The following is a 27,294-nucleotide window of genomic DNA, read 5'->3' on the forward strand; positions in this document are numbered from 1 at the left end:
TTCCCCGCACCCTGGGTTTGAAACATCCCAGATAACATTGTTTCATTCGTAAATGCTACAGTGTGCGACATAACCACAGCACCATTGCCATCCTTAAGAAATTGGTAGTAATTCCCCAATGTCACCAAATAATCTGGATTTGAACTCAGAATCCAATGCTAAACTCCGTTAGTCCCGTGTAACTGTCACACTCAGTGGGTTGTCTGAGGTGAGAGTTTAGCCTCAGCCTGGCAGGCGAACGCAGACAACCATGAATTGTCCAGCCTTTTTCCTCTTCTGAGTGGCCCCGCTTTACACCCCATTTCATGTTTATTCATCCGTCGTCCTGAGCGAGGCTGGTTCTGTGGGGTGTCCTGCCCACACCCAGGGCTGGCCCACGTGGCCTGGGCGCACAGCCTCATTCCCTGCGGCCTCACTGCCCGTCTCCCAGGGCCGCCGAGATTCTCACGTGAGAGAGCACTTGGAAAGCTGGAGGGCGCGTTCCCACACGCAGAGGGAGAGTCTGTCGCTGTTGAGTTATAATGCAGACCCCCCCGGGGCAGTTAGATCTACCAGCCTCCAAGTCATAAAACGTTTTGCAAGCCAAGGGTTAATAACTCATGAATTTCTCCCATCCTTCCCTTAAAGAGCAAATACCAGAAAGATGGATGACATACAACTTCTTGGTCCAAGATCTTGAGGCCATGGTTGGTCTGAAATGACACAGTCGCAAATCATAGAATGATGAATGCAGAGAAGCTTGGATAAGGGGGCAAATGAGGGACACAGTCCTCCTTTCCTGGCCAGAACCAGATTGAATAGAAGATCTTATCTAGGGAGTAGGATCCAGAGATGAGCATTCATTCACTTGTTCAACTCATGTTCGTTAGCTGTGGCACCAGGTTGGTGGGGCGCACAGCTGTGAGTAAGACGGCTCAGTGCACACAGTCTTATGATGAACGACAGGCATGTAAGGATGTGACACAGAAAACCGCAGGTGGTTCTCGGTGTGTGGAGGGAATGAGGAGGAGCCGGCCATGCAAAGGGCTGGGAGGACAACCTTCGGGTCCAGGGAGTGGCAGGTGCCAAGGTGCTCCCTGAGAGCAGAGGGCTTGGCGTGGTCTGAGGTGCGCTGGGACAGGTGGCCAGGTCACACAGGGTCTCCAGGCACCATGGCAGGGCTCCTCTGTGCGTTGTTCCGGGGCATTGGGAAGCTCTAGGAGGACTTGAAGCAGGGAGGGGAAGAGGCCCCCTGGTTGTGGTCTGTGGCAAGCTGATGGGGCGAGAGTGGAAGCCCCAGCGGGAGGTGACGGTGGCTCAGCAGACAGGCGAGAACAGAAGTGCGGGGCTTGGGAGGCGTTGGAGGCAGAGCACTTTGCCAGGGAGGTCTTCGTTTTAGACCAGCGTAGGAGTCTCCCAGCTCAACAGCTTGAGAGGGGAGAGAGTTGGTTCTCCCCGCTGCCCCATTTGCCTCTCTCAACTGCATCTCAGCGCAGCAGAGCAGCCCTGGTGCCTGTTGCTGGACACAGGGGAGGTGAACAAGGTTGGAGAGGCGGGCGGCTTCCTCGGGAAGCGATGCCAGTGTGTTTTCCTTCGGTGTAGAGAAGCCTCATCAGCCTGGCTCCTTCACAGGGCTGTGGGCGCACCTGTGTTTGGGTTCAAATTAGAGTCTTCCCACACCTGCTTTTCCCCTTTGCCACCTCCCTGTTCAGAGCACAGCCCGATGATCGTTCTTCGGAGCCATGCTGTGTTCGCGCTGGAAGGCACACTTCGCGTTGCCAGGCTGCAGATTCCCCAAACGCAGGTTCTTTCTGAAATGGAGGGAAGGCAGAGGCACCTGCTGTGCTAGAAACGTTCCATTAATTCTCACGGTGCCGCAAAGTCATCGTTGTCCTGCGTTCCAGATGAGACCACGGTTCAGAAAAGGGTTATTTCTGCACGTGGCAGGGGCAGGCGTGAGAAGGGAGGCCCTGGCGGCCCTGCCTGCTGTGTGGCAAAGGTTTGCCCAGGACCGTGGGCACGCAGCTTCTGGAAAGCTCGGTCCAGCATCTCTAACCCACACCAGACACGGTCGCGTGGGTTCAGAGGTCTCTCTTTCTGCTCTCACTGATGCGAGAGCACTGCCTCCCCAGNGCAGCCCTGGTGCCTGTTGCTGGACACAGGGGAGGTGAACAAGGTTGGAGAGGCGGGCGGCTTCCTCGGGAAGCGATGCCAGTGTGTTTTCCTTCGGTGTAGAGAAGCCTCATCAGCCTGGCTCCTTCACAGGGCTGTGGGCGCACCTGTGTTTGGGTTCAAATTAGAGTCTTCCCACACCTGCTTTTCCCCTTTGCCACCTCCCTGTTCAGAGCACAGCCCGATGATCGTTCTTCGGAGCCATGCTGTGTTCGCGCTGGAAGGCACACTTCGCGTTGCCAGGCTGCAGGTTCCCCAAACGCAGGTTCTTTCTGAAATGGAGGGAAGGCAGAGGCACCTGCTGTGCTAGAAACGTTCCATTAATTCTCACGGTGCCGCAAAGTCATCGTTGTCCTGCGTTCCAGATGAGACCACGGTTCAGAAAAGGGTTATTTCTGCACGTGGCAGGGGCAGGCGTGAGAAGGGAGGCCCTGGCGGCCCTGCCTGCTGTGTGGCAAAGGTTTGCCCAGGACCGTGGGCACGCAGCTTCTGGAAAGCTCGGTCCAGCATCTCTAACCCACACCAGACACGGTCGCGTGGGTTCAGAGGTCTCTGTTTCTGCTCTCACTGATGCGAGAGCACTGCCTCCCCAGTGCCCGCCCAGCCCACCCCTTGCCCACCCCTCGCCCACCTCGTATTTTGTTGTCTTTGGCTCCTATTGCGCTCTCACGACGTTCTTGTCCCCTTGCAGCACGATGCTATATTTGGGATCCTCAGCAAAGTGAAGCCCTCCTACCAATCCTGTGCCGACTGCATGTACCCTACAGCCAGCGGGGCTCCCGAGGCCTTCCGGGAGCGACGCGGGAACCCTGGCGCACCCGCCATCTGCACGCAGCCAACCTTCCTGCCCCACCTCACCTCGTCCCCTGTGGCCCACACATCCGTCAGGTCCCGCGTTCTGGAGAAGCTGGCCTCTGGCCCAACTGAAACGCCCCCGTTCCTACCACCAGCAAGCCCGAGGAGGCCCGACACCGGTGGCTCTGGGGCCAGGGTTGCCCCAGAACTAACAGCTAACCTTTTGGAACCTTCCAGAGAGACCCAGAAAGTCCTGCCAAAGCCCTTCCTTCTGAAGAATTCTCACTGTGATAAGACCCCTCCCAGCATGGAGGTGGTAAAGGAAGAATCGCCGCCCAAGAAAGACGTGAAGCCGGCCAAGGACCTGCGTCTGCTGTTCAGTAAAGAGGCTGAGAGGCCGACCACACACAGCTACCTGATGCAGCACCAGGAGTCCATCATGCAGCTGCAGAAGGCAGGCTTGGTCCGCAAGCACACCAAAGAACTGGAGAGGCTGAAGGGCACGCCCGCAGAGTCGGTGCCCACCTTCAGGGATGGCGCCAGCAGGCTGGAGGCCAGCATCCCCGAGGAGAACCAGGACCCGGCTCCTGTCCCTGCCCCAGGAGCCCTGGCTCTGCCTGGCCAGGACGGGAGCGAAGAGAAGTCAGAGGCCACCCCTGTTGCACTGGAGGGAGCCTCGCTGAAGAGCCCCAGTCCCTTCCTCTGCCGCCTGGACCACACCAGCCACTTCTCGAAAGACTTCCTGAAGACCATCTGCTACACCCCCACCTCGTCCTCCATGAGCTCCAACCTGACCCGCAGCTCGAGCAGCGACAGCATCCACAGCGTCCGCGGGAAGCCGGGACTGGTGAAGCAGCGGACCCAGGAGATCGAGACTCGGCTCCGGCTCGCGGGACTCACCGTCTCGTCCCCACTCAAGCGCTCACACTCTCTTGCCAAGCTCGGAAGTCTCAACTTCTCAACAGAAGACCTAGCCAGCGAGGCCGACGTGTCCACCGTTGTTGACTCCCAGGATGCCAAGTTGAGCGAGGCCTCCTTCCTGCATGAGCCCCGGGCAACCCCCGGGCGCCCAGCCGCCACCTCTAAACCGTCAGGGAACTCTGCCCCAGAAAACTTGAAAAGCCCCTCGTGGCTGAGCAAAAGCTGACCCGCCTCTAGCTCATCACGTGACCCCTAGTTTCACTGTGGGTTTTGGCTGGCCCTTCACATCTTGATTTCTCTCGGAGGATGGTGTTCTAACTCCCTGCCCCCCACCTTGCCAGAGGGGAGGAGAAGAAAGAAGCTCACAGCCCAAGAAGAAGGGACTGTCCGTGGTGTGGCTGGGAGAACCAGACGCTGTCAGCCAGCAGGCTCTGAGCCCGGTCATGTGTTTTCCAGAAGAATTGCATCTGAAGAAGAACACAGATATGCACGCACATCAAGGTTTTGCAACACATGCAAGAACAGTCCCGGTGATGGCCTCCGTGCCGTGGCGCTCGTTCTGAGCTCGTTAAGGCCCCCGTGGGGAAAGTCTTGGGGGGCAACATAATTCCTACCTCTGTTCTCGCTGAGCTTTTTATTTTTAAAACACAGTGATGAGCAAGGCTCATTCCAGGGAATAATGCTATGTCAGAAACAGGTTTTCCAAAAAGGAGGTTGTTGTTGTTTTTTTTTTTCATTTGGGACCCCCAAAAGTGTTAGGATTTCTGATCCGACTACACCTGCTGTTGTTGGGGCAGCTCCGTGGCACGTGGGGGTCATCCGTGCGGCGGACTTGTCCCTCTGGCTGTCGTCACAGCTGAGTGGTGTGTGTCCAGCCCTCGCTAGGGTCGGGTGGGGGGAAGTGTGTATGACGTCCCCCGCTGTTGCTCCTGGGGGATTTTACGTGGCCCCCCGCGTGGGGAGCAGGGCCCACGGAGCACTGCTGAGTCTCCTCTGCTGTCGAGCCCGGTAGTTGGGAAGAGTTTCGAAGGCACCTCGTGGTGCCAGTCGTCTTGAGACGCACATCGTCCTGCCAGAAGCCCTGGCACTCAAGGTGACTGGGTCACATCTACTCGTATTTGGGGAAGAAAAGTAAAACGGAGCAGTGAGAAACGATCAGTTCCTCTTTAAGAGCAACTGAGCAGGAGCTTCTCCGAGAGAAATGCCGCTGTCGAAAAGCTTCACAGACGTTTACGGTCGCCGCTTTCCGTGCAGGGAGCACCGCTGCCTGTCTCGCTCTGGCTGTTCCAAGTGGCAGAGGTGGGGACCAGGAGGGCCTGCGGACCCAGCCTGGTCTCTGCGAGTGGCCCCATTAGGATCCGGTGGGCTCAGTGCGTCATGCCGCCGAGGGCTCTGGACTGGAGTGGACGGTCATCTGGTGCCAGTCAGCAAGGAGGGATGCTAAAATATTTTGAGAAGAGCAAAGGGGCTTGATTAGAAAGGTTTATTCGGGGGTCAGCAAACTGTGGTATATAGTCTCATGGACTAAGAATGGTTTTTACATTTTTTTCAGGTGTTGTAAGAAAAAGAAACTAATAGGCAACAAAGGCCACAGAGCCTGCAAAGCCTACGATGTTTATTATCAGGCCCTGTGTAGAAAAAGTTTGCCGACCCCTGGTCTTACTCGACAGCACAGGGCTGCCCAGGGCCCCCTAGGAAGAACCTGGGCAAATGTGAAGGCCTCCCTGTCGTTAGACACCTCAGGCCCAATCCACCTCCCGACCCTGACCTTGCCAATCTACCCGCAGCTGTCTCCGGCCGGGTGGCCTGCTCTGTCTCTGGGGGAGCACTCCTGGCTGAAGCTTATCCACAGGGCAGCTCGCCCTTAGTGGGGTCAGCCAAAAGCGGACAGCCTTCAGGGGCCGGCCAGGTTCTCCCAGTGGGTGCGCGGGCTGCCGTCTTACGTTAATCCGAAAGGACCCCGACAGCCACCACCACAGGCAGGCCCCACAGGGTCTTCGGGAACTTGTTCACTTAATGCGAGAGTTTCGGGGAAAAGGCCTTTCCAGGAACTTTCTCTCCCTGACCTTATCCTTCTCATTTTTAGACATATGTGTTTTTACTTTGTAGGAATTTGTTTTCCCACCACTGTTAATTGAAATCACATTAAAAGGTGATTACTCACTTTTCTTGAAAACTCTGTTAGGTTTTTCTCCCTCTCTCTCAGCCAACTAAAGCATATTCTCCAAAAAAAAAAAAATCCAGTTCAGTATGTTTTGCCAAATTAAATTTCATGTGGTGGATCAATTTTTGTGTCAAAATAATCCTTTAGATTTGGTGATGACAGGTTATGTTTCTGCTTTTTTAAACCATGCCGGTGCATGAGAGTGATATATTTTTGAAAACTTTAATTTTGAAAGCCATAATTTTTCTTACCCAGTTAAAGGGCAGGAGGAGGATGACAAATCGGAGTGGGTTTTTGGCTTTTGTCAAAATCATCTCTGCGTTTTCAGAAGCACAGTCCTGTGGCATATTAACATCGAAACAGACCAGGGCCCCATCATCAGAGCAGAATGAAGCCTTCTTGACTTGGGGGAGAGACCGAGAAAAGGAAGGAGCCTTTTCTCTCAGCCCCAGATGGGTCATGTGTCAGCCTGTGGCAAGTTGCTCTTTGAAACACACTGACAAGAGCACCCCGCCAGGTCGCCGTGGCGGAGGTTTGTTCCGTAAATGCGCCACACCCTGAACCTGTTTGTAATCTTAGCCGATGGAGAGAATTCCTAAGATGAGCTGCACAAGCAAGAGGCAGGGTGTGTACCCCGAAAAGTCATTGATATCGGTGACCACCATGCTCATGGAGCGACTTTGTCAGATTAGGAGAGAACAAAAATGCCCTAAGTCAGCTCGATCCTGCGTTTTCAGCTGCATCTCAGTCTTCCACCTCACCTTCCCCTCACTCTTATTCCTGTGGCATGCCAGCAGTGAGACTGAACCAGACTTCCGTGTGGCACCGGCACAGAGAGGTCACCTGGTCAAGTTCTGTCACGTGTGAGTGGGAAGCTGGCCCTGGAGCGAGGAGGAACCACGCTGCCCTCTGATGGTACCCTGACAAAGCCAGGGTCCCCGCGTCTTTGTGCTGCAGCAGTGTCTTGTTGCCTGAGCTTCTCGTTTGTCGGTGTGGGGACGCAGGCTGACCTCCGGGCTGGTGACAGTTCTCTGACAGTTCTCTGTCAGGTAGTGGGACCCCGTCCAACCAGGTACCCCAATGGCTGCACTGTCCAACCCTCTGCCCCACCCTGCTCTCTCCAACTGAAAAGCATTGCAGCCCATTCTCACGCCTTTTCCCTCCTGGGTTGGCGAGCCCAGAGGGCGCCACAGGCCGGAGCCAAGTTTGCAATAGAATCAGCGCCTTCAGGGCGACCCTGCTGTACATTGGCCCTCCTGTCTCTCCACACAGGCCCCATCCTAGAAGGTTGATGAATCCCTGTGCTTCCTGGGGCCATTCCTCCCCATGGAGGACAGAGCTGCATCATGTAGTCAAGATCATGTAGGTGACCTCCCTCAAGGTGTCCCAAGAGAGACTTGCTCACTGTGGCCTGAAATGCTTGGTGCCAGAATACATTTCACCCAATGCTGCTCTGGCCTGCCACCCAGTGGGGCTGCTCAGATACACACAGCGCAGTGAGGGTGACCATTTCACTGCTGGCCAGAGAGCCAGGTGGGCTGGGAAAACTGGGACATCCAGACCGCACGGTGCAGGGTCACCTGCTCTGGCCCCGCCCTGCAGGTTCTTGTGGGCGCTGCATGCCAAAGGTAGGTAGGTAGTCGACTGACCCCCCAGCTCAGCTCCTGGGTCCTTTTATTTTCTGCTCTGAAATTGAACACCTGTTTGAGTTCACTCTGCTTATACGTGTTTGAGTATGTATGTACTTGAGTCATACCATCATGGGCGTCACCTCTCATTCACACACGCACTGTCACTGAGCTGTGAAGCAGGTCACCTGGAGCGATCTGGACCCGACTGCCTTGTTTTGGTCTTGGAGGAGGGGTTGTGGCCCTGGCTTCAGTAAGCCCCTTAAACAGGAGACATTACAACCTGAGCACCAGTCCTCTGCTGTCCCCTCCATCAGCGGTGCCGTGCGAGAAGATGGCTGCCTCCCCCCTCTTTCCTGACACTGTAATTGCTGTTTTACAATGGAGTGCCTTAATAATAGTTTACAAATACTGTGTATTTATGGGAAACTGTTAAGCTCTCACCTTCTGTGATTGGATACTTTGCCTTGTCCGTGGTGGTTGGGGCCGGCTCGCGCCCTGTCCCGTCCTCGTGCTCATCTGCTGTGCAGTCTTGCACTTGCACCACAGCTGTGCAAAGAGCTTTGCTAGAAATGGCTCTGGGGTTCTACAGGCAAGGCAGGCACTGGCTCACGCTCATGCAGCGACCCGGACAGTGAGGAGAGACTAGAACTCCCTGTGCCAGCCAGCCGAGGGGAGGGGGCGCAGCCCCAGCCCCGCCCTCCACCCCATCACACAGTTGCCCTCTTCTTCAATAGAGATTCCTTTTTTTTTTTTTTTTACCACCGGGGCCACCCTGTTTTCTTCTCTGCTGGTGTCCTGAGCTCTTCGCAACAAAATGCAGGTACAGAACCCTCTCCCCCCAAAATCAGGAGCTCCACAAGATGGGTTTCCCTTTGGTTTTCAGAAGCTGCCAGTGGGTTCTGGTGTGTTGCGTAATGATACCAGTTTTCTTTATTATATTTTTTCTTGTTTTTTATAGTGTATATTTAAAAGGCAGTATCTTTTGTACTGTGAATTTGCAGTAGAAGATGCATAACGCACTTTTTTTTTTACTTCTGTTGGTGTGTACTGTACATATGGTCTGTGTGCTTCTCGTGGTGAAAATAAACTTTTTCTTTACAAATGCCTGATGACCTATGAACTTGTGCAAAAGGAAACTGCCTCTTCAACCCTTGCCTGGGTGGTCAGATGCCTCTTCATCACCATGATGCCCAGTCTTTACTGAGCACCTACTGTGTGCTGGGCCCCATGTTAAAATCCTGGACAGTTTAATCCCGGGGGAGGAAATAGCTCCTCCACGAATTGGCTTTTCCCCTGATTTTGCCAGTGAGGAAGAACAAGCTCATCTGTGGGGAGTCATCTGTATACTGTAAAAAACTGCCCCCCACAGAGTGGGAACTTAGACTTCGGGTGATCTCTCTCCCTGCACAAGCAGAAAATGTAAAGCTGGCAGCTTGCTGGAGAGAACTACCTAAGTGACAGACACTGCACTTTCTGGGGGAGGGGACTGTGGCGGTGATCACTGCTAAGGGCCAGGGTGGGACCCCTGGGGAGGCCGGGGCACTGGACAGGGCAGAGGCTTTACTTCGCGCTCAGGTCCCAGTCCACGGCTGGCCAGGACCTCCTGGTGACTGTCCCTTGGCAACTAGCAAAGCCGGGCTGCTTGCATTTAAAACCCTGCCTTCTCGGAGTTCTTTGCTTCTAGCCGTGCAGTCGGGAGAAGAGCATGGGGACTCACATTCACGCTTAACTGCCTTTGGCTGCGCGAAACTTCAGGTCTACTCATGTTCCAGTGGGCGTGGCCTGTGATGCGGCCCCACCCCAGCCTGCTGAGTGCTGAGGGGCTGAGTGCTGACTGTCTACCACAAGTCCTGTGGATCCAGAAAATTCCTCACTGAGGCTTGTCTATTGCCTGGACTTGGAGGGATAAACTGGAATGCAAGTTTATTACTTTACAACAAGAACGAAAGCTGTGGCCAGAGCGCTCTCACTAAGTCCTAGATAAACCTACATGGGAAGTCACATTATGGTGAGGAGTTGCTTCCTGTGTACGAAATCAAAGCAGTTGGCCAGGGGACTGATTCTAACGGGTAGTGTTGTCAAGCCGTAATGCAGTCTCCTCCGTAAGATGTTTTCTAAACTACCTCTGAGGGTCATGGTTCAGGGCACTGTTCCTTGGCAAGGCTGGACAGGCATAGTAAATTCTCTCCAGGCTCCAAGGGCAAGTCAGAGCACGGGCTGTTTCTGATGGGTTCCCTGGGAATTCTGATGGCCCCGTTTAGAAGCCATTGATTGAACTGGGAATGTGATGCAATCCAGCGGGCTTCCACTTCACTGGCTGCAGTCACATTCCACACGTGCTTTCTGGAGACAACACCCACATCACCCTAACAGAATCTGGGTGTTCCCAGCACTCGCCAGATGCTCATTTACCCAGGGCCCTGAGAGAACATCCTGGAACGGGCTGTGTTGACCCCAATTTCCTTCTCCGAGGAGCAACCCTGCGGTTGTGAGGGATCCCAGATCACACCTCCAGTGGGGGATGGTGTTGGCAGGGGGTGCCCTCTTGCTTGTGTTGATGCCTGGGGAAGCCCCTCTTGGTAAGAGACTTGGAAGAGGCTTCAGCAGGCCGAGCTTGGAGGGAGACTGCATTTTGGGCGGATCGACTTCATGGCGGGAAGGCCCTTTCCAAAGGAGATGCACAGCCACAGTACCCATGTGAGTCCTGCCCGGTGCACGCCCGCCACCGGTCATGCACCCTAGCCCTGGGGAGCAGGAGATGCTTCTGTCCCTTCTGTGTGCCCAGCGCTTTACAAAAGAACTTCCTCTACATTGAGTCCTCTGAGTGGCCCTGTTGACACCATCCTCAGTTTACAGATGAAGAAACAGCCCTGCAGCATGTCAGCCACTCGCCCAAGGTTACTTCTCAGAAGAGGCGGAGCTGGGTGGGTACTGCTGCATCCCCACCTGAAACCTCTCCCCCAGGTGTCCCCCACCGCAGAATTAGAAAGAAGCAAGTTGAAACTGCATCTTGATCTCACCCGAGTCTGAAATGAAGCCTCTGGCCCCTGGGGAATCTGACCCACGTGCCTGCTCCCAGGGCTACCTGGGCGACAGGAGGTGTGTTGCCCTCCCCCAGTTCCCATTCACCGGGCTTTGCCTTTTAAAGGGAAACTGCTCAGGTCTCCTCGAATATACTGCAAAGGAGCCTGTTTCAGCCTGAAATTCCTTTTTTTCCCCATTAACTGTGTTGGCAAATAAAATGTTGGCGTTTCCACCAGCAGCCTCCCACGGCATTGAAGGGGATGTGTTGGGGGTGGGGGAGGGATCTGACATTAAGAGACAAATTCTCCCCCAAGTGCTTCATTGGAGGGGCAGCGGCCCCTCTGAGTTTTCAATTGGATACCAAGTGGGTTGTCGATGATGCCGCCTGGCTCATGGGGCCAATAATTTGAGAATTAGCTGATAATGTATGCAGGCTCCCTTCTTTCTGCCTGGCACACCGTAAATGCTATTGTTGGTACTGGCAGGAGGGATGTAGGGGAGGGAGACGGAAAGGAAGTGGAGCCGTCTTTCACACCTATTGCTGAGTTGATCCTCACAGCAAGACACGACCTTATTTTACAAGAAGGTGGAAGCTCCCCTGAGAGATTAGGTAACATGGGGCAGGGCCACACAGCCAGGAAGGGTCAGAGACCCAGGGTACCTGACCCCAAATTCATCTACTTTCTACCTCATTGTCTTTTCCCCAGAGAAAATAGTCCTAATGTACTCAGTGCACTCATTAGCAGATAGTGGGTACTTAATAAATATTTGATGAGAGTGAATGAATGGAATGTGCTGTGAAAACGAGTCTCAGTTCTATTCACCAAGACCTATTCACCAAGGTTTGGGAACAGCCGTGGCAGCCTAAACTGAGTTCCTCCAGGGCAGAGGCTGTGTCACAGTCACCTCTAGGACCCCAGCAAGGGCTCTTGGCATGTGGGACTGAACCCTCCAGGTCAAGGCCAAGAATTTGCTGTGACTCTAAGAATCCTGAGTTTCTCAGAGTCCGGAAGAATCTGAAAGGTCATCCAAGCCATGTCCATTTTTAATATCCATCCATTCCAGGGTTTTCCTGCCTATTCATGATGCCCCTGCCATGTGCCAGGCTCTGGGGACAAAGTGGGGACAGCTGTCTCATCCCCGTGGTCCTGTTGGAAGTCCCCTTTGTAAAAGACAGGAAGAAAATGCACACCACCTGCGAACAGCAATGAGGTCAGGCAGGTAGGAATCAAGGTTTATGTTATTTCCCTCCTTTTATCTATTCCAAAAATACCTGCAACAGAATGATGTTGCCTTTAGAATAAAAAATGAAAATTTAAAGACATAATAAAAGGAGGTTTTTTGGCCCTGGCCAGGTGGATCAGTTGGTTGGAACGTTGTCCTGTATGCCAAAAACATTGCAGGTCCGATCCCCAGTCAGGGCACATACGTAGGTTACTGGTTCGATTTCCAGTCTGAGCATGTACAGGAAGCAACCAATTGATGTTTCTCTCTGTCCCCTCCTTTCTCTCTCTCCAAAATCTATAAACATATCCTTGGGCGAGGATTAAAAAATAAATAAACAGGAGGCTTTTGTATTAAGCTGAAATTTGCACTCCAATCTCCCAGGCCTGTGGTTCTATGATGATATTCAGCACATCATTGAGGGGGAGGGGCTTTTCTCCCCTCTGCCGGGCAGCGCGGGTTCCCTCCAACAGAGAGATTGCTCTCGGATCCCTGTGGCTCCACGGTGCCAGGCAGGCTCACTACCGTGGGCTGTCAGCTTCTCGTGCCCACTCTCTGAGCACGTGGGAGGCTGGCAGCGGAACCGCATGGTGTGACGGTGAAGTGTAGCAACCAGGGCTGCCCTCAGAGGCTGCTGCACAGGACTCCACACTTACAAGAACCTGCGATGGGTCTAATGCTCTGTGGTCCCTGTCCTGATATTTCTAATAATTCTTCCACCAGGGCCAGACCTTTTCATCTTGGCCTGGCCCCTGCAAATTATGTAGCTGGTCCTGGCACTGTCTCCACACGGGTCAAAGGCTTTGGAGCAAGACAGCCCTGGGTCTGGCTCCTTAACTCACCCACTCTGTGACCTGGAACAAGTGCCTTTACCTCTCTATGCCTCAGTTACCTCATTTGAGAAATGAGAATAACCTCAGACTGTTGTAAAGGTTAGCACTGTGTAATTAGCACAAAGTAAATACCCCTGACATGATATATTATTTGCCTTATAAAATACTCAGTGTAGATCCTGGCCCAGAGCAATCCCTCAGTGACTACCTGCTGCTATGCTGGGGAAGACAGAGGTCACACCCACAGACCAACCCTGCAGCCTGCCAGCCTCTCTTCTTCCCACCTGCCCCCTTAGAATCGTTGCTCTGAGGGACTGGAAAGAACTCAGCCGGGGTGTGCCTGTGCATCCTCCCCCTCCCCTGCCACTGACCCCAAGGAGGATGCTGGCTCTGCCTCTCTCCCATAGAAACACCATTGGTGCCCGACCTGGACCCCACCAGTTCCGCCCAACAAGCTTTTGGGCAGGGGAATGCGAGGGCAGCCTGGGAGCATGGGTTTGTTCCTGCTGCGATCCAGAGGTACATCCTGTTCTGGTGTTGCCATGGCACAGCCAAACATCTGCCACAACAGACGGCTGAGCTGGCAGCTGGCAGCAAGGCCTTGGATGGGTGAGGGCCCGGATAGACACGGGAGGCAGGGGTGGAGGGGGCGAAAGACTCAACAAGACCTGAGTGTGGGAAGGAACCACCCCCCGGAACACGTGCACGTGTACACACTTGTGTGGACAAACACATGCACGGCACATACATGCATGACACACACATGCATACATGTAAGTTGGCCTTCCAGGACGGACAGACTTCCTGTAGGGAAGAGTTCCTAGTTCTGGATTTTCTTCCTGGAGATCCTGGGGGCAGATCCTGAATGTCCAGCCCTGGCAGGACTGGGCCCTCCTGAATTCTCCCCCTGGTCCTACTCACAGCCCGGCTCCAGGAGCTGCCCGAGGCCCCAGCCTGCTCCCAGGATGGAATTCGTTTTCCTGGTTACTATTGTTTTTCCTTGTTAGAAAGTGAAACGCAGTGGTTGTAACAAAGGTCACATGGTCTAGAGGAGCTGCACTCAGTGGTGTCTGGGCGGCAGCTGCACCTCAGGCCTCTCATTCAAAACCTGGGCATCAGGTGCTTAGAAGGGCGCCCCCAGGCCCACGCTCTTTCCACTAACGATGATGCTGCCTCCTGAGATCATCTGCTTGGACCCACAAGGCCTGGATTCTCAGCCAATGGCCAGCGGTCCTCACTGTTGTTGCTTAGTGGCCTTCCTTCAGCTCCTTGCATTATCCTTGGAAATACTTGGGGGACCTCCTCGGGGGTGGGGCAGCCGATGTGGTCATCACATTGCTGGTCTCCCATGGTGACCCAAAGCTCCCGCACAAGGTCGGGGTTCCCCTCGTGGAAGTCTCACAGGGACCCTGATCCGGGAGTCAGAGTGAGGTGGATCGTATGCCTTCACCACTCTGAGCTTCGGTTCTTTCGATCTGGAGATTGGGTCTAATCAATGTACCTTGCTGGGTCGTTGTGCAGACTTAAATAGGGCATGTGTGCCTACGGATGCTTGGCACACAGGAGACCCACAGTCGTTGGTAGCTACTTCTATGAGTAGGGAAGATGATCAGAAAAACAAGTAATTGCAATACAGTGTGATAAATTCAGTAGCAAAGGTCTTGGTCTTACATGAGTTTTGAGGCCTGGGTGTGGATTTCTGGGGAACCAGCCTGCAATCCATTTCTGGACCTAGGACCCTAAAGAGCAAGTTCTCTTTTGACTTTGGGATAGGAACTCTGGCAAACAGCCTTGGGAGTTCCAGAAGTGGCAGGATTCTTACTTAGAATCTGTCAGACCAGGTCCAAATTATGGCTCTGCCATCGACTACGCCAAGTGAAATTAATCAGTGCAGTCACCGGTTTGAGCCTCCGTGTTTTCATCTGTAAGACAGTGTTCCCGATGGCAGCTAGCAGGCACCAAGTGCCAGCTATGTGCCAGACCTTGCTTTAAGTACTTTACATTCATGAACTCACTTAGTCTTTATAAGTGTGCCATGAAGTAGGTGTTATTATCGTATTTCCATTTCATAGCCCTGGTGGTATGGCTCAGTGGATTGAGTGCCGGCCTGCGAACCAAAGGGTCACTGGTTCGATTCCCCAGTCAGGCCACATGCCTGGGTTGCAGGCCAGGTCCCCAGTAGGGGGCATATGAGAGGCAACCATACATTGATGTTTCTCTCCCTCTCTCCTTCCCTTCCGGTCTCTCTAAAAATAAATAAATAAAATCTCCCCCCCCCTGCAAAGATAATAGAAATCATTCACTGGTGCATAGTAAGGGCTCGAAACATAGTAAATGAACAATCCTCTTTTTCTAGGTGAGAGAACTGTGGTTCAGAGAAGCTGATAACTTATTTAGAGTCACACCGCCCATCAGTGAAACAGCTCCACTGTCTGATTGCAAAGCTCACATTCACAGCTGCCCCTTCTGCTGCTTTCCCAGCTCATGCGATTCCGTTCAAGCATTCCCAGGGACCTGTGCTTCAGGTACAGGTTATAAACTCATCCCGCCATGAGGGTCTGGCTCATTTGCAAGAAGCCACCGACTCAGGCTTGTCATCTGTGGCTCCGGATTGAGTACTGGGAAGCCTGGCACGAAGTGGAAACCGGAAACATTTGTTCGAATAAAAGACATTACCACTTATTCCCCAAACACTTTATGTATGCCTGCAGACACGAGGGAGAACGGCCTAGCTCCCACACTACAAATAATTCCTTCCTGCTACTAAAGATTTGGGGCAGGAGTGTCTGTGTTTCAGAGCGTGTGTTCTCCCAGGTCAGCTTTCCTTTGGGAAGAGCCATTTTCTCCCCTGTCAGAAAAGGAGGTGACACTTCCTTGGGGAGAAAACAGGTGATCTTACACCTAACGCTTCTGCTGGGAAAAAGGGAACAAATCCAAACCACGTGCCCTGGGCGCGCAGGTCTGATGTGATTTTTCCTGGCACGGTCAGGGGTTCTCAATTCTGCAGGGAGGGCTTGATGTCTACAAGGTCCCTGACGCTGGAGAGTAAGACCATGGGGGTTTGTGCAGGTGGTTTCTTTACCTTTGTTTATATCTGAAAGTTTCTGTCATTGAAAAAGAACGGAGATGACAACTCAATGATTTGGGCGTGGGGTGGGGAGGGGAGAGTGCAGGCTCTGCAGTCAAAACCCCCCATATTCCTGATTCTACAGGACATAGCTATGTCATCTCAAGCTCCTCCCCCTTCCAAAGCCTCAGTTTCCTTTTCTGTGAAATGGGCATGATAATAAGTCCTAGCTCCTAGGATTGCTGTGAAAATTCAGTAAGATCTTTCCTAGCCCAGTAAGACTGAATAAGCGCCGCATGTCTGAGCCAGGATTTCTAAATCTTGACATCTGGGGTCTAATACTTCTTTGTTGTGGGGTAGGATGGAGGCTGCCCTGTGGGAAGGATATTGAGCAGCATCCCTGGCCTCTACCCACTGGATGCCAGTAGCATCCACACATCGCCAACTGTTACCTGGGGGAGGGGGAGGGGCCAGGGTTGAGGGGTGGGAGCAAATTGCCCCCACACAGGAGTGTTGTGTGTCTGGAACTCCTTCTAGCTGGGGTTCCGCTCACTTGTCAAAGAGCGACGTCAGGATTGAATCTACAGAATCCTTTCTAACTTTTCGAAAGAAAAGTCTTTAATTTCAGACCATTCAATGCCCTCGGCAGAGAAATTACAAAAATACAGAACAGGACATGTGAAAAGGAAACTCACCCGTGACTCGAAGCTTGTTTCTCAGAGATCATTTCTATTACAGTGTGTGTGTGTGTGTGTGTGTGTGTGCCCACGTCATAAAAACGGGACATCCTGTTTTCTGACCGGCCTGGTTCTTCTAACAGCATATCGGGAACACCATTTTTTTAAAAAGATTATTTATTTATTTATTTTTACAGAGGGGAAGGGAAGGAGAAAGAGCGGGGGAGAAACATCCATGTGTAGATGTTTCTTGCACACCCCCTCCATGGGGACCTGGCCTGCAATCCAAGCATGTGCCTGGACCGGGAATCAAACCAGTGACCTTTGGTTCGCAGGCTGGCACTCAGTCCACTGAGCCACACCAGCCAGGGCACATCGGGAACATCTTTACCTATCATCGAGCAACGAGTATTCTTCCACAAAATTGTTTTATTTTTCCTGCTTAAAAACCTTCTGTGGCTCCCGGTGGCCTGGGAACAATCAGGCTTCCCAAGGGCAAAAGGCGAGGCAAGGGAAAAATAGACAAACCCATCACTATAATTTAAGATTTTTATACTGCTCTCTCCACTGAAGGAATGACTTGATAGAAAACCAGAGAGTACTGCCAACTAACAGGATCTGATTGACGTTTCTATGGAACTCTGTTGAACAACAGAACACGTGTTCTTTTCAAGTGCCCAAAGAACATATACCAAGATAGACTATGTCTTGGGCCATAAAGCAAACTTCAACACATTTAAAAGAATTAATCATACGTGTGCTCTTTTTATATTAAAGTCTCTGACCACAATAGAGTCAAATTAGAAACCAATAACTGAAAGATAGCAGGATAATCTCCAAATACTTGGAAAGTAAATAACATAAATAATTTATGGGTCACCCTAACTGGTGTGGTTCAATGGGTTGAATGTCGTCCCACAAATCAAAAGGTTGCCAGTTCGATTCCAGGTCAGGACATGTGCCTGCAATCCAGGTCCCTGGTTGGGGGCATGTGAAAGGCAACTGATTGATGCTTCTCTTACACATCCATGTTTCTGCCCCACTTTTTCTCCCTCCTTTTCCTTCTCTTGAAAAATCAATCAATCAATCAATAAAATCTTTTTTTTTTAAAGATTTTATTTATTTATTTATCTTTAGAGGGAAAGGAGAGAGGGAGAGAAACATCAATGTTTGGTTGCTTCTTGTGAGTCCCCTGCTGGGAACTGGCCTGCAACCCAGGCATGTGCCCTGACTGGGAATCGAACCTCGATTGTGTGGTTCGCAGGCCCGCGCTCAATCCACTGAGCTACACCAGCCAGGGCTCAATCAATAAAATCTTTAAAAGATAATTTATGGGTCAAAGAGGAAGTCTCAAAGGAAATTTAAAAATACAGTAAATACTAATTGGCTTCAGAACTCGTAAAACCTGGTACTCGTTACATTTTGACGAGGGAAAAATGTTTCAGAACTCGGCGCTTGCTCACCACTGGTTGGAATGAATTATCGACGGATACTGAGGTGACACCCTGTACATTAGACTGAGTGAAAGTCACAATGCCACATGTTCAAACTTGTGGACACAGCTAAAGCTGTGCTGAGAGGGAAATTTATAGCATTAAATGCCTACATGAGAAAAGAAGAAAAGTCTCACGTCCATAATCTAAGCTTGCCCTTTGAGAACCTAGAATGAGAAGAGCGCAATGAACCCCAAGCAAACAGATGAAAGAAAAGAGAGTACAAAGCAATGAAATGGAAACTAGGAACACCACGGAGAAAATCAATGAAACAAAGAGGAGTTCTTTGAAAAGATCAATAAAATTGAGACATCTCTAAGGCTGACCAAGAAAAAGAAGAAAGAAAAAAAGAAAACACAAATTACCAATATCAGAAATGCAACAGGAGCTATTGCTGCAGATCCTGTGGATATCCAAAGAGAATAAAAAAGCTCTATGAACAACTCTACACATGTGAATTTGACAAATGAAGCGAAATGGACTAATTCCTTAAAAAGATACACTATCGCAAGCCACCCAATATGGAATAGATCAGTTGACTAGCGATATCACTATTAAGGAAATTGAATCAGTAACGCAACAGCTCCTAAAATAGGAATCTAGCTTCAAATGGTTTCTCTGGAAAAGTCCACCAAACGTTTAAAGAATTAAATGTAATCCAGCCAATCTCTTCTAGAAAATAGGAGAGGGAGAAACACATCCCAACTGTTTCATTAAGCCGGGATTACTTTAATATCAAAACCAGACCAAAAAAGGAAATTATAGACCAACATTCCTCATCGTCACCTAGAACTCAGCAGTATATAAAAAGAACTATGCAGTATGAGCAAGTAGGGTTTTTCCCAATGATGAAAAGCTGGGTCAATATTAAAAAAATTGCTCTGATGTAACCCACCATATTCACAGGCTAAAGAAAAAAATAACACAATCATATTATTTGATATAGACAAAGTATTTGCCGATATTCAATACCCATTCATGATTTTTTTAAAAACCTTAGAAAAAAAGGAATAAATGGGAGTTTCCGTGACTTTATAAAAAGGATCTACAAAAAAAATTGTAGCTAACATTACCATCAATGATGAAACACTGAATGTGTCCCCACTAAGATCAGGAAGAAGACAGGGATGTTTGCATTCACTGCTGATTCAACATGGTGCTGGGGGTTCTAGGCGGCGCACTAAGGCAAGAAAGGGAATTGAAGGCATACTGATAGAAAAGGAAGGAGTAAAACTGTTTACACTTATAGAGGACACGATTTTCTACACAGAGAACTCCAAACTTTTAAAGTTCAATGCTCCTTATACTTGCTAAAAAATTAATTAGTTATACATCTCACAAAACGTGTGCAGAACTTAGATACTGAAAGACACAACACAATGAAAGAATGCAAAGAAGATAGAAACAAATAGACCTACCTAGCTCTCCCCAAATTGATAATAGGTTTTAAAATAATTCCCATAAAGTCCCCCAAATATTTTTTTCAGAGATAGATAAGATTATGCCAAAATTTATACAGAAAGGCAAATAGCTAAACATTTTTTTAAAGATTCTATTTATTTATCCTTAGAGGGGAAGGGAAGGAGAGAAGGAGAGAAGGAAAGAAATATCAATGTATGGTTGCCTCTTGTGCGTCCCCTGCTGGGACCTGGCCTGCAACCCAGGCATGTGCCCTGACTGGGAATCGAACTGCGATCGTGTAGTTTGCAGGCCCGAGCTCAATCCACTGAGCTATACCAGCCAGGGTGATAGAACCCGACTGCTTTTTGACAAAGGTGCAAAATTCACTCAAGGGAGGAAAGATAGCCTTCCCACAAATGATCCTGGAGCCATGGTACATCTCCGAGAAAACAAAAACAAGAAACAAAAAAACAACTCAACCTAAGTCTCAGATTTTATATAAAAATTAATTCAACATGGATCACAGACCTAGATGTGAAATGTAAAATTACAGAACACTGGGGAGAATCTTTGGGATATTGGCAAAGCAGCCTTAGATTTAATACCAAAAGCGCGATCCATAAAAGGAAAAATTGAGAAGTTGGACATAATTAAAATCAAAAACATTTTTTTCTGTGAAAGACTCTATTAAGAGGATGAAAAAACAAGCTAAAGACTGGGAGGGAATATTTGCAAACCACAGATCCAGCAAAAGACTAGTATGAAGACTGTATAAAGAATTCTCCAGCCCTGGCTGGTATAGCTCAGTGGCTTGAGCACGCGCCTGCGAACCACACGATCGCGGTTCGATTCCCAGTCAGGGCACATGCCTAAATTGCAGGCCAGTTCTCAGCAGGGGACCCATGAGAGGTAACCATACATTGATATTTCTCTCCCTCTCTCCTTCCCTTCCCCTCTAAAGATAAATAAATCTTAAAAAAAAAAGAAAAGAATTCTCCAAACTCTACAGTAAAAAAGCAACTGAATAATCCAATTAAAAATTGGCAAAAGATGTAAAGACATACAGATACAAAGATGGCAAATAAGTCATGAAAAGATTTTCAATATTATTAGTCAACAGGGAAATGCAAATGAAAGCCATAATGAGATACATCTATCAGACGGGCTCAAATAAAAAATAGTGATAACACCAAATGTGGGTGAAGATGCAGAGAAACTCAGTCACTCATAGCTTGCTAGTAGTGGGTGGGCATGTAAAATGATATAGTTACTCTAGTGAGTAGTTTGGCAGTTCCTTAAAAAACTAAACATACAACTACCATATGACCTAGCAATTGTACTCTTGGGCATTTTTCACAGAGAAATGAAAACTGATGCACACACAAAAAACCTGCACATGAATGTTTCTAATGCATATAGCAATTTTATTCATAATAAACTACTCCAAAATGGAATCAACCCAGGTTTCATTCAGTGGGTGGAGGGTTCCACAAACTGATATGTCCATACCTTGGGAATACTACTTAGCAATAATAAGGAACAAACTATTCATACAGGCAACCACCTGGACACATGTCTAGAGATCAATACTGAGTGAATAAAGCCAGTGCCAAAAGGTTGCATAGTGTATGAATTGCCACTTTTGAAGTAACAATATTATGGAAATTGAGAACAGAGGGGTGGTCCCTAGGGATTAAGGAAGAGGAAGGGGCAGAAGGGAAATGGGTGTGTCTCTAAAAGGGAGACGTGCGGAGTCCTTGTGGGATGGAAACGTTCTGTATCTGGACTGAATCTGAGTCAGTCCTGGGTTGTTATATTGTACTACGGTTTTGCGAGATGCCACCATAGGGGGAAACTGGGTAGAGGGTACACTCAATCTTCTTGTATTATTTCTTACACCTGCATGTGAATCCACAATCATCTCGAAATAAAAAAATTGAATTCAACAATACATGCTTCTGTAGCCAGCCTCTCATTTTCTGCTTTTATTTTGCAGAAAGCAGCACTCAGAGTGGTGACGATCAAGATTTATCGACGTAGAGTGAATTTTAATGCTGTCTGAGCTTTGTCCTCTGAAGTCACTCCTCTTCTGTCACTCAGGGGTCTCGCCAACTGAGGTGACTTCAGGGGCTTCCAGTCTCTCATTTATTTAATATTATTATTATTTGTTCATGTAGGGCAATTTACTCAGCTTCCAGGTTGCCCTGGCAATCTAAGAATAATGTCCCCTCTTTGCTACTGAGAAGCTGGAAAAATGATTTGCTCAGGAGCCTCTGAAGGCCGGTCCCAGGATTCATTCTTCTTCATATGTGAGTGATTTGGAATCGCTCTCCTTTTTCCTGATTGTTAAATTCATCGTTGGCATCTCTCTGAGGCCACTTCCGGAATCATCACCTTTTGGAAGCAGGAAAGAACTCTCAAACCCAGCATCTTACCTAGACCTAAACCCTCCATTCAGGGCCAGCTTGGATGGAGCCAAGATTTCCTCAGGGCCCACAAAGATGTTGCTATGGCTTCAAGAACGGTGAGATGATGGGGGTTTTCTCCCAGCAGAGAAGGGGTTTTGCAATTTTCCTCCTGCTTCTAGGAACGGCAGCTTTCCGTTGACATTTGGAGAGGTGTAGGGTGGGGTGATGAGGTGGCATTGCTTGTGGCTTTCGACGCTTCCTCTGTAAAAATTAACTCCCTAACCCAGGGGTAAAACCGGGAACTGAAACAGGCAGCTGGAAGGCAAAAGCCTTGGGATCTTTCTTTCACAGCGTATTCTGTGGCTGCCTTATGGTGGTGTCACGGGGAGGAATGAGTGTCATGGAAAATTTTACTCCTAATTTCATCATTTAAAGAACTAGGAGAAGGAAACCAACATGCTTTAAACGTTAAACACTTAGTTTATGCCGGACATTATGCTGGATGCTTTGCCATGTCTCAATTCATTAAATCTAAACCCTCGAATCTTCAAAGCCACTCGCCTTTGGATGAACAACACTTCGTAGATGAGGGGAGTCAGGCTCAGAGAGGAGAAGTGACTTGCCCGAGGTCACACAGCTGGGAAGTAGTAGAAGCCGAATTTAGAGCTAAGTCTTTCAGAATCCAAGATCTGTTGTGTGTGCGTGTGTGTCACGCCACCACAGAGGCAGTTTAATGTAACAACAACTAACTGGCTAAGGGTGCAGACTCTGTAATTAGCGGAATGTCAGTTCTATCATTAGTTCCCCTAGTTCAGGCTTTGTGACCTTGGACAAGTGATTTCACTTCTCATTTTCTTTACCTTTATAGACGAGGGTTAAGAATTGTTCTGGCGCCATAGTATTATGGAGGGGATTTCAGAAGATGTTGCGTTTCAATCACGAAGAGAGTGACTGGCGTATATTAGTGATGGAAAATGTTGGCCATAATCTGTTACCAAAGAGTATGCCAGTTGGTTCCCAGTTCCATCTCAGGGCTCTTTATCAACCTTCATTTTCCCAGAGCCACGCAGAACTCACCTGCTCTCAATGTCCTTGTTTCATTAAAGATAGGAACCATCATAATGGTCCATCGTTTTTTGTGCATCGCCAAATACCAGGCCCTGCCCTAGATGCTTAGGCACTTTCATCTCATTTAAACGAAGTGAGCAGCCGCATCTACCTACCAAAAGAGTGCTCAGTCCCTCCTGCAGTCAGTGGTTGTTTCAACGCAAAGTGAAATGCATCCCCCCTTAGTGAAGCACAGCAGTAACAGCAACAGGTACATTTGCTGAAGGCTTATTACAAGTCAGGCACCCTGCGGAGTGCATGTATTTTTAAATCTTCACCATGTTTTTTCGTTGCCTTTAGAGGGAAAGGAAGGGAGGGAGAGAAACATCAGTGCAGGGAGAAACACAGTTTCGTTCCACATTCACCCGCACCGGGGATCGCACAACCTGACCAAGGGCGGAAACCGCAACATAGATATGCGCCCTGATGGGGAATTGAACCCACGTCCTTTCTGTTATTGGTGACACTCCCACCAGGTCACACAGTCCAGGGCCTGCTGAGTGCATTGTTAACAGTGGACTTATGGAATCCTTCAGGGGTGGGGCTGCTACTACAGTATCCCTATTTTACTAATAAACTGAGGCTTAGAGAGAATAAGTAATTTGCTGTGATAGCTGTTTTGCTTCGGGTGGACATTGTTTTACACAATGCACACTTCTCAGGCGTATGCTTAAAATGAAAGATTCCCCTGTGAACTGCAAAGATACCTTGCTTCGGGAAGTAAATAGCCCTATCTCCGAGTTTTGCCTAGTTTCCCCAAATGTTGGTATTTCAGAGTTTGGTATTTTAGAAGGGGACTCTGGCTATTATTAATAAGACAATTTTACGCTAACGATCAGGAAATGTGGGCTTGTAGAGGGGAAAGAAAGTGCCCCAGGACACAGTCTGACAGCAGCGGAGCTGGCGCTCAATCCCGGCGCCCTGACTTTCAGGCTGAGGCAGTCTAATTATTAAGCAAACGAGTGAGGGACTTTGACCAGGAAAAGGAAGGGAGGGACCGTGCATCCTTCATTTCCTCACCTGCGAAATGGGGTCAAGACAGGCCCTCCTTGCAGGGGCGGGGGATATATGGGAGTGGCCCAGCTCAGGTTCAGCCACCCAGTACTATGAATACAACAATGGAAAGTAGGGGTAGAGCCAGAGCAACCAGAGTCCCCGGAGCCGGTGGTGGGAAGGGATACTGGGAGCAAAGGCGGAGCTTAGGCGGCCAGAGGCGGGGATTGGAGGAGGAGCTTGGAATTCTGAGCGTTTAGATAGGAAGTGGGCGGGGCTTACAAGTTGGGTGCTTAATCTATGGGCGGGTCTTCTAGAATTTGCTTCGGAGTTTTGTAGTGCCGATAGGTCGGTTCCGAAGCAATGGGCGGGGATCCCAGCTCAGGGAGCCTGGAGGCTGGCTGAGGGGTTGGATGGGTAGTGGGCGGGGCTCAGTGGACCTGATGTTCCGGTTTTTAAGGGGCTCTGGAGGAATCTTTGAAGAGCCCGGCATGTGGCCCTGCAGAGCCAAGCAGGTCAGTGGGCGGGGTTCTAAAACCGCCGTTCCCGGTTAGGAGGAGCAGTGGGCGTGGCCCTCCAGCTAATTAGCTGACGAGCGGGCGGTAGGAGCGCCTGGGCCGGGCCTTCCTCTGCGGCTCTCCTGCATCCTTCAGCGCGACCAGAGGGGGCGTTAAAGAGAATGAGGCGTGGATCTCCGGGTGGGAACCGCACTTTCCTGCCGGAAGTGGGCGGGGCGCGCCGCAGCCCGACAGTTCTGGTTGGGCGCAGTGCGGTGCGGGGGTGGAGCCTGCGTGAGGCGGTGGGGGCGGTGGCGGCTGCCCACGCCCCTCCCCCGCGCCGCTCTCAGTGCCAGGCGGGAGGCGACAGCGGTTGGAGGCTTCGTCGGGATTTGCAGCGGGGACTTCGGCGGCGGCGCCTGAGGCACCTCGGCCCTGGTGAGCAGCGCGCGCCTGGCGGGGCCGCTTCGGAGCGAGCCGGGCGGGCGGACCTGTCCTCTCAGCATGTGCTGGCGCCAGCTGACAGGAACCGGCGGGGCTGCGGGCAGGGCCGGGTGTAGGGGAGTGGACTGGGGTGGCTGCACGGGGTGCGGGTCCTTGGACCCGGGGCTTACCCTGGCCGGTGTGCGGGGGTTTGGGGTCGGGGCTGCTGTTGGAGGCTCGGGGCCTCGGGGAGGAGAGAGTTGGGGACAGAACCGCTTGGCTTGGGGAGAGTGAACCCGGGTCCTTTTGGAGGGGAGATTGCCCAAGGGAGGCTTTTACGGTTTCGGAAACCTTCCGGCCGCGTGAGGAGCTGCGGACCGAGTGCGGTCTGTGCTGGCCGAGGAAGGTTTTTAGGGGTCCGGGACCTGTCTGGTTGGGTGGGGTTTTGGATGGGGTGGGGCTGCTTGAGGCTAGGGCGCAGAGTCGCGGGGCGCCAGACCTGGGGACGGAGTTGGAGCGGCTCTTGGGAGCGAGTGGGTGGGGGTGGGCAGGGTTGGGGTTCACGTGTGGCGGGGGCGAGCTGGGCCCTGCGTGGGAGGGGCGAGGGTGACTCTGGCCCTGGGGTTGCCAAGCTTTGGGTGCGAGGCTGGCTCCGGACCCTGAAGATCTGGGTTAGGGGTCAGAAAGGGCGGAACAGGGCCAGAGCTATAGTAATGTGGGTGGGGGCGGTTTGGGAAGGGGATGAGCCCGGCGTTGGGAGCGGAGGGCTGGGACCGGTGGGGGTGGCGGTGGGGGAGGGCGGTTGGGAGAGGAAGAATGAAGCAGGAATGCTGCAGGGTCGGGGGGCCAGGAGTGTCTGGGTGAACTGGGTGATTCAGAGATGTGCTCCCATAATAGCGAAACAGCTGGCGAGGGACGCAGTAAAAAGGAGCAAGGTGCAGGTGGGGCTGCGCTGCGCTTAAATGACTGAGGATGAGGTCAGATGTTGAGGGTGGAAATGCAGGAACCGAGCTCTCCCGCCGGTCGACACAGGCGCACACACACCAGCTCTCCGTCTCTTAAACGATTTGAACGTGTTGGGGGAAGTGGCAGGCTGCGGGAAAGCTGAGAAGAAAGGGGCTTCCTCTTGGAGAGAGGCGCTGGCCCTACCGTCCTTTTTTGGGAGTGTTCAAAGGGTTTTGATGGCTGGAAAAGGAAACGTAGGCTTTACTGCATGGTGGTTTAGAAACACATCCTATATTTGGCCTTAATGTAGGCTGCCCTTGTTTTGTGGTGTCTGAAGCCCTTGCTCTACATGTTGCAAACGTGGGATTTGGTGTGAGAGGCAAATTGCAAGTTGTTCATCTCTCTCAGGATAGCAGGATACAAAGGCTTTGCTTACCTATAAGACATTTGGAAAGAAATGAACACAGTGTGTGTTTTTAAACTGGTACTGGTTGGCGAATATATTTACTTTTGGAAATAGTTACCACGAAATACTAGGGCTCTCCTACCGGAGCCTTCTCGATTGGGATTACATTCTAAAACCGAACTTGTAGGGCTCTTAGTCACTCTATATAATAATGAATTTCATTGTCCTCGGGCAAAACTCTCTCCTGACACCAGGGCCTGCTAGAATGGTCAGAGACATGATTAAGTATAAGCAGTTGTTTTGTCCCGTCTGTTCAATTGGGCAGGCAAAAAGATGGGTGTATGTATTTTGGACTTGATTCTGTATATTTCAGAAAAGTAATTTAAGGAAACTAATGTTTTTGGCTTGGAGATACATTTCAGAGTTGCAGTTTTTGGATATGAAACCTAACAGTAACCTTTAGGTCTGAGAGGTTGCATAAATAAATAGAGGTAAAAAAAAAGTCAAATAAAACTGGAAATTGTGCTGTGTGTTAGGTCTTGAGGACAGTGTTTTGTGGTAGGTGATAGTAGTCAGGTGTACTGAGGAATGAACAAAGATGGGTATAAAGGTTGGATACACAGATTTATGACAGATCTGGAATGTGCCCTGTCTGTATTTGTTTTTGATTATTTGTGGAAGGGAATTAAGCCTGATGAATTTTAATAGACACATACCAATGAGATATCATTGCACACAGTATTGAATTTTCCTTTTTTAAATTTTTAAAAAGATTTTATTTATTTATTTTTAAAGAGGGGATAGGAGGGAGAGAGAGGGAGAAACATTGTTCTGTTGCCTCCCACCCACTCCAACGGGAGACTTGGCCCACAATCCAGGCATGTGCCCTGACTGAGAATCAAACCTGTGACCCTGTGGTCTGTAGTATGACATCCAACCCACTGAGCCACACCAGTCCAGGCAAATTTTTCTTTAAATTTTATTTTTTAATTTATTAATTTTAGAGGAAGGTTGACTTTTGTTCCACTTATTTATGCATTCATTGGTTGATTGTTGTATGTGCCCTGACTTGGGATTGAACCTACAACTTTGGTGTATTGGGATGACACTCTGAACAACTGAGCTATGTGGCCA

General features: G+C 50.3%; 2 protein-coding genes across 6 annotated transcripts in view; both read left to right on the top strand.

Annotated features, from left to right (window-relative positions):
- The window catches only part of SSH1 (slingshot protein phosphatase 1), a 57,639-nt gene extending 49,138 nt beyond the window's left edge, over window positions 1-8,501 (top strand). For all 3 annotated transcript variants that reach the window (XM_037052338.1, XM_037052339.1, XM_037052340.1), the window contains one exon: window positions 2,843-8,501. In XM_037052338.1, the coding sequence (XP_036908233.1) occupies window positions 2,843-4,093 (1,251 nt within the window). In that variant the 3' untranslated portion in view covers window positions 4,094-8,501. The remainder of the gene's footprint in view (window positions 1-2,842) is intronic.
- Window positions 8,502-24,305: 15,804 nt separating this feature from the next.
- The window catches only part of CORO1C (coronin 1C), a 78,323-nt gene continuing 75,334 nt past the window's right edge, over window positions 24,306-27,294 (top strand). The window contains exon 1 of one of the 3 annotated variants that reach the window (XM_037052342.1): window positions 24,306-24,404. The gene's annotated coding sequence lies outside the window, so the exon portion shown is untranslated. Of the gene's footprint in view, window positions 24,405-24,469; window positions 24,492-24,705; window positions 24,825-27,294 lie in introns of those variants that run through there. The other 2 variants (XM_037052343.1, XM_037052341.1) reach the window with 2 other exon arrangements.

The sequence above is a fragment of the Sturnira hondurensis genome, unplaced genomic scaffold (genome assembly GCF_014824575.4).
Source record: "Sturnira hondurensis isolate 20B ecotype Veracruz unplaced genomic scaffold, ASM1482457v3 Scaffold0007406, whole genome shotgun sequence".
In the NCBI taxonomy this organism is placed as follows: domain Eukaryota; kingdom Metazoa; phylum Chordata; class Mammalia; order Chiroptera; family Phyllostomidae; genus Sturnira; species Sturnira hondurensis.